This window comes from Peromyscus californicus, unplaced genomic scaffold, assembly GCF_007827085.1.
Source record: "Peromyscus californicus insignis strain IS unplaced genomic scaffold, ASM782708v3 Scaffold_12__1_contigs__length_115047231, whole genome shotgun sequence".
Taxonomy (NCBI): Eukaryota; Metazoa; Chordata; class Mammalia; order Rodentia; family Cricetidae; genus Peromyscus; species Peromyscus californicus.
Window position 1 is genome coordinate 72,210,096 of NW_026294413.1, and position 7,153 is coordinate 72,217,248.

General features: G+C 45.4%; 1 protein-coding gene across 1 annotated transcript; it reads right to left on the minus strand.

Annotated features, from left to right (window-relative positions):
- Positions 1 to 6,189: 6,189 nt before the first annotated feature.
- On the minus strand, positions 6,190 to 6,812 carry LOC128107977 (eosinophil cationic protein-like). Its single transcript, XM_052734302.1, has one exon. The coding sequence runs from the start codon at positions 6,810 to 6,812 to the stop codon at positions 6,336 to 6,338; it is 477 nt and encodes a 158-aa protein (XP_052590262.1). The 3' UTR covers positions 6,190 to 6,335.
- Positions 6,813 to 7,153: the final 341 nt, after the last annotated feature.

Sequence of the window (7,153 nt, forward strand, 5' to 3'; positions counted from 1 at the left end):
TCAAGAAAGTATGATACTCATGTGAATATAAAATATTAAGCAGTTTATAAGACTTGGTAGATTTAAAATACTTTAGTTTTTTTTGTTCTTTTTTTGTTTTTGTTTTTTCAAGACAGGGTTTCTCTATGTAGCCCTGGCTGTCCTGGAACTCACTCTGTAGACCAGGCTGGCCTTGAATTCAGAGATCTGCCTGTGTCTGCCTCCTGAGAGCTGGGATTAAAAGTGTGTGATCCCACTGCCTGGCAAGTCTTGACATTTTGTAGAGTATTAAATGACACTGTGATCCAAATGTTTATGGGGATAAGGTTGGGGCTGGTGCGAGGTGACTCACCCAGCAAAGGCCCTAGTATTCAAGTCTGACAACCTGAGTTTGATTCCTTTAACCTGCGTAAAGGTGGAAAAAAGGAAACTGATTCCGCAAAGCTGAACTCTGACCTCCATATCCCTCCTCTATTACTAAACAAGAATATAAAAGAGGGGCTGAAGAGATGACTCTGTGGTTAAAAGCACTGGCTGCTCTTGCAGAAGACCCAGGTTCAGTTCCCAGCACTCATATGGCAGCTGACAACCATCTGTGACTTCAGTTTCTGGGGATCCAATGCCCTTTCCTGGCCTCTGGGAACACAAGGCACAAACATGGTGCATATGCATCCACGCAGACAAACACTCACACGAGTAAATCTTTTGCTTTAAAGAAAAGAATCTTAGAGCTGGAATGCTGGTTTAGTTGGTAAAGTATTTGCCACATAAGCTCCTCAGAAACCTTGGGGAAAGGCTGAGGGTGGTGTGTACATGAAAAACAACTTCCTCCAGTAAAGATCCACCTCACAATGGTTTTACAATCTTCTTAGAGCACCTCCCTCTATAGACCAATTGTTCTAACACATGTGCCTATGGGGGGTATTTCACATTCAATTCACAAAATCATGTGGTAGGATCAGAATCTCCGCAAGGAGGCTCTGAGAGACTTCTGTGTGAAGCTGTGAAGGTGAAGCCTCAGTTTCAGGGAAGACTTCACGATGCTGGTGATGGTAGGACCATGGGACATCTGCTGAAAACAGCCACAGATGTGGAGTGGAGCCAACCCAAGAGAGACTTTGTGTGTGTGCTTCAGGGTGCAGAGTTTTGGGGTGAGCATTCCTAAGGTTTCTATAATCTAGATGATCCCCACATAAGTCCCAGATGCCACATGGAGTTCAGGGTTTGGTGTTTATTTGCTGGGTTTGTTTCAAATTTTCTTCACTATGTCCATCTACTCCCTCTTGGGATGGTAATGTGTACTTCGTACAATGTGCCAATGTATGTTGGTAGCATGGGCCTTGTTTTTATTTTCATAGAACTTACAGTTAAGAGATGTCCTTGAGTCTCAGTTGAGATGTGGGCTTCAGACTTCTGAACAGTTGTGGACTCTTGTAGACTATGGGGCATGTGAGGCTAGACCGAATGCATTTTGCATCACGAGACAGCCCCGAGCCTATTGGTACCACAGGCAGACTATTGTGTTGAACATGAAATGTACCTCTTAGGTTCACATGATTGAATCCTTGTTCTCTAACTGGTTGTGTTGTTTGAGAAGCTTGTGGAGGAAGTGGGTCTTTGGGGCCAGGTCTTGAGACTTCATAGCTGAGTCCCATATCCTGTTCACTCTCTGCTTTCTGAATGTGGACATAATGTGACCAGCTATCCTTCTCCACCTACTACCATGACTAACTACCCTGCGTGCTGTCATGACTTTGACAGATGTTGGACTGTATTCCTCTGGAACTGTAAGTCAAAATTAACTCGTTCTCTCAAGTCGTTTTAGCTCTATTTTATCACAGCAGTGAGAAAGTAGCCAAGGAAAGTAGCTGTTTGCTTTTGAACAGGAGTTGGTAATCACTGGAGATCACCTGCAATACACTTGACAGTCTTCCCTCAAGGGTTCAGGGAAAGCCTCTGTCTTCTTGCTAGGGAATTAGAAAGATGTCTTAGGGACCTAGTTTATCCACAAGGAATCATTCTAGAACATATAGATGATCTTTTGATATGGATCCCTCCTAGGAAAATTTCAAACCAAAATACTATTAGTATCTTCAACTTTCTAGCCTCTTGTGGTTCCCAGGTCTTCTAGAAAAAGACCCAGACAACTCAGCAAAAGCTACCATATTTGGTCTGTATCTCAGCTTCTGCAGCACAATGGCAATCTCGTTGTAGCTTTGAGTCACTATTGGACCAGGTACACCAAAGATAAAGATTTTCTTTGCTCCTTTGCAGGGACACTGGATGTTGTTGAATCTGGGTTCTCACATTTACATTAAGGCGATAACTCTATGAGACTATCAAGAATGCAGACTTGGGCTCCCTTAACTGGGAGGGTCAACTGGAAGAACCTTCTAACCAGTGAAACAGGTTGAAAACCAAGACCTTGCCCTCAGGACATTGATTCTAACAGATGTGGAAGAATGTGGCCTGCAGTATATTTTTTAAAGAAATTAGATGTTGCAGCATCGGGATGACCCCCTGTCCAAAAGCTCGGGTAGCCACAGCACTGCTAATTGAAGATGCTTCCAAGCTGTCTTTGGAGGCGATGATTAGAAGCTCTCATACCCCAACAGGTGAAGTCTACACTAGAATTAAAGGGCTATATATGGTTAACTGGAAGTAGACTAATAACCATCAGAGGAGCTTCCTAGACAACCAGAGGGAACTATCAAAACCTGTGTTAGCCCAAATCTTCTTCACTTGTGCTCCTGGAAGTGACTTCCTGTGTGGTACATTGTATGCTGAGACTATCTCCTCCACTTGTGCTAGCCAGGCTGACTCAGGATCAGCCCCTGGGCAATTTGGGGAGGGTGCAGTGGAAACTGTTTCCTGATTAGGGCAATTATCTTCCAGTGGAAAGCACAAGACAGCATAGTCAATGGTCACCCAGAGAGCAATAATTGCATCTGCCACATTATCCTCTCTGATTCTGAATCCAAAGACCATACTAAACTGTAATATTGGGACTCATTCTAGGGCAAGAAAGAGAAAAGATTAGTATCTACACTGCTTTTAAATATGTCCTCATGATGTTGCATGCCCATGCTTTCATTTCTGGAGAATTTGAACAAGGTTAACAGCCAACAACTCACCCACAAAACATAAACAAGAGATGCTAAATCTATTGGAAGCTATCTGACCTCCAGGGCCAGTCATCTACTGGAAGGCCATCAGAAGGACATGTCTGATAATACCCAAGGAAATAGGCTGGCACACAGAGAGTCAAAGATCGCCTGAGGGTGAGCACTGCTCCTTCCAAAGACGTAATGTAAAACCAAATGTGTGTGATTCCTCCAGGTCACAAAGCACAAAGGGACAACTGAACCTGGCCAGGGACCAATGTGGGGAATAAAACACTTTCCCTTCCAGGTCCTCCAGTGAAGACAATTCAGGGGACGCATGTCTCATTCCATCAGGGAGGATGCTCCTCTAGAAATGGGGACTCGACTCTTCCTGGGGTAGAGACTGACCCCAGTAAAGCATGTGTGTCAGACCTACACTCTTCACAGCTCTGCTGCCCCCATCCTCTGCCACCCCTCAGACAAACCCAGAGGAGAGGCCCCTGTTCCTGTGAGGACTGACAGAATGTACTCCTTTGTATCCTCGGGCCAGCTTCAAATATGTGTTAGTGTTTGTACACACCGTCACTGGCTAGATAAAAACTTTACCCACTGGGGCTGAAAAGACCACAGAGGGAGAAATGTCCCCCTAAGGGACAATATCCCATGGTTTAGTCTCCCCTGGTCATTAGAGTCTTTAATGGACCTTCCTTTCGACCACAGGTGACTCAATCTATGTCCAGGACTCGAGGGATAAAATATTACCTGCACTCTGATTGGAAGCCCCAAGCCTCAGGCGGTGTTGAAAGGTTTAACCAAGCTCTTAAACAGATCCCAGCAAAACTTTGCCAAGAAACCTCTGAAACTGCTCCCATTTCCCACAGAAGAGTTAGAACAGCTCCACAAAATGACACCAAGTACAGCCCTGTTGATGTGTAGGAGGCTTTTCCTTCCATGGGATCTGATATTAGGCTCTGAGGCCAATCAGATAACTCAGTACAGCACTCTATGAACTGGGGTCAGGTCCAATGAGCACTACAGGAATATGGGAACAATGTTGTACACACCCAGTCTCGAGGGAGCTGGATTCACCTGGTAATATCCACAGAACAGTTGACTGCTTTGTGGAAGGGACCTTACCAGGTGGTCCTGAGAACCCCAGTGACTGTCAAACTGCTGGATGTTAACAGCTGGGTATATTTTCAAGATTAAACCAGAGCTGCCAAGCCCGAGACCCCACCCACCTGAAGTCAGGGAGGAAAACACCCTGATCCGATGAAAGCTCTCAAACTTCTCTTCAGGGAACAGAGAGAGGACTAGTGAGATGGCTCAGCAAATAAAAGCCCTGCTACGGAGCCTGATGAACTCCATTCGAGCTCCAGAACCCACATGCTGGGAGGAGGGAACCAACTTCTGCTAATTGTCCTTTGACTTCCATACATGTGCCATGACATGTGTGCGTCCCCTCTCCCCAACAATCAATGCATGAGGGCTTGCTTATTCTGGCAAAATGGAATACTTTCTCCTGCTCAAACAAAAGAAAATTCTTGATGTTGATTCTCCTGCATTTATTATTTTTTCTTATTCTGTAAGGGATAAGAAATCCCTGTGTCCTGTTTTAAACAAGGTGACTGATCTGGCCAATTCCTCTGATTGCTGGCTTTGTCCTAAGCTAAAAAAAAAAAAAAAAAAAAAAAAAATGGAGTATCCATCCATTAGAGGCTCCCAGTCAGTATGTAGGATTTGGTCCACACAAAGAAACCATCAACAGTGAGGAGATATTGCCCAAGACTTAAATTCTCAAATTGGAACATTATCTCTCAGGATGTGACTGAGCTAGAAGGCCACATGAATTTCTTGTTCGGGGGTGTGTGTGGGGTGAGGTTTTTTTTTTTTATCATTTTGTTGGAAGTGGAACATTTATAGGGATGCTCAATGCCTCCCTGTGCAATTTGTATGGAAAAGAAAAAATGAGGACCACAGGGGGAACCAGAGACTGTGAGGACTCAGGCTATGAGTCTTCTTATCTGAACTTCTTGGATCCTGGGCAAATTGATTTCCTAGTAACCATTCTGAATCTGCCTTATTGACTGACATGCTGGGGAAAGGCCTGTTCATTTCTCTCTCAGAATAGCAGCCTTTTGTTCCTATGCCTTCACAGCAAAGGCTACCCAAGACACGTCCCACAATTCACTCTCTCACCATTGTCATTTGGAACCTGGCCTGCCAAGGTCCCCACAGGAGCATCGCTTCCCCTCCAGTGTGTAAGGACCATTATTTCTTTAGAGACTATACCTCTTCTGTTGAGTGTTGGGGGACATGGAAACCTGCATCTCACCTCAAACCTTTCTTATATTTTTGGTTGTGAGCCTAGCCTTTAACGGCTGAGCCATCTCTCCAGCCCTCCTCAAACCTTTCTATATCTGTATCTTTGAAATACATCTGGGGTCAGGGACCACCTACTACTGTAAGCTTACAGCACATTGAGTACTTCTTATGTAGAACAAGGATACTTTCTGTCCTGCCTAGATGGAAAGTGGATGTTATATTGTGCCATTCGGTTGTGAGGTATCCACCAGAGAAGACCACTGGGATTCAGATTCAAGCCAATAGAAAGCCTCTTTGCTAATAAACACGGAGTGCTGCTGGCACCGGAGTTCAGTCCTGAGTCTTTCTCAGGATGAGCTTTTTTTTTTCTTTAAAGATTTATTTATTTTTATGTGCACTGGTTTTTTGACGGCATGTATGTCTGTGTGAGGGTGCCAGATTTCTTAGAACTGGAGTTACAGACAGTTGCCAGCTGCCATGTGGGTGCTGAACATTGAACCCAGGTCCTTCGGAGGAACAGCCAGTACTATTAACCCCTGAGCCATCTCTCCAGCCCCAAGGATGAGCTTTTAAACACACAAAAAAATACACATCCTGGCCTGACACACCTCAGTAAGAACCCTCAAACGGAAGAAAAACTACAGAAGCCAAAATGCACGCAGACAGACAGACAGACTGGTGGGCAGGCAGGTAGGCACGCACGCACGCATGCACGCACACACACACACAGATATGCAGAGAACCAGATGAGTATGCAAAGGTGTTTATTGAGTAGAAAACATCTGTTCAGCTACATTTGAAGGGAGTCAGGGACAGGCTTCACAAGGACAGGTGCTCATGGCAGTGCAGACAGAGGAATTGGATCTTCACTACTACGGCCGTGGAACTAGCAGATACAGAGCAAAGACACAAATGCTGGTACAGGAGCTAAAATATCCAATCCAAGTGAACCGGAACCACTGGATAGGTACGATTGTCCTGTGGAGTTCTATAGTCACAAGCCACTCTGTAGAACTTCCTTGCCTGTGTCGTTTGGTATTGGCATTGTGTATAATTTACTCCTGGAGCTGTGAGGTTACAGAACGTTAAGGATACCTGTGTTGAACTATTATGACAATTGGTAAGACCATTACGACAAGTGGTATTCATACGGCCACACACACCAACAACAGCGGCAAAGCTTGTATGAAGAAAACTGTTCAAGTTCTTGCATCGTCCTGTATGCCGGTTAACACTCCTCATTGCAGCAGTACATCGGGGGCTGGTCATAATTACATGCTGGATTTCAAACCACTGGGACGGGGTTAAATACGGTGGGATCTGGAATGAGGCCTTGTCAAGCATTAGGACAAGTCCCAGCAGCGTCAGGAGACAAAGTCTGGACTCAAGCAGCTTCACACCCATGTTTCCTGTGAGAACAGAAGAGCAGTGAGTACTCTCCATCTTGGCTCACTTTTTCCTAACTCCTCCTGAAGGCCCTCTGCTGGTGCTGTGGGCTCACAGTTCCCTTTCTCCTGGACACTGCCCATCCCTGCCCCTCCTGTCCCAGTCTTAGAGCTCAGTGTCTTACCCAGTCTGTGTTGTGGCTCCTGTGAGAACACAAGGCTTGTTGTCCTGGAAATCAGGGATAACGGGGGAGCTCCACTTGGGCCCATACATATAGAACAGCCCTGTGGGTGGAGCTGGCAGAGCCAGGTGGCTGGAGTCTTCAACATGCAGAACCCACAGACTGGCACATCACCTCA

Excerpts from the sequence above, each read along its gene's own strand:
- LOC128107977 (XM_052734302.1), bottom strand. The coding sequence starts at position 6,812 with ATGGGTGTGAAGCTGCTTGAGTCCAGACTTTGTCTCCTGACGCTGCTG.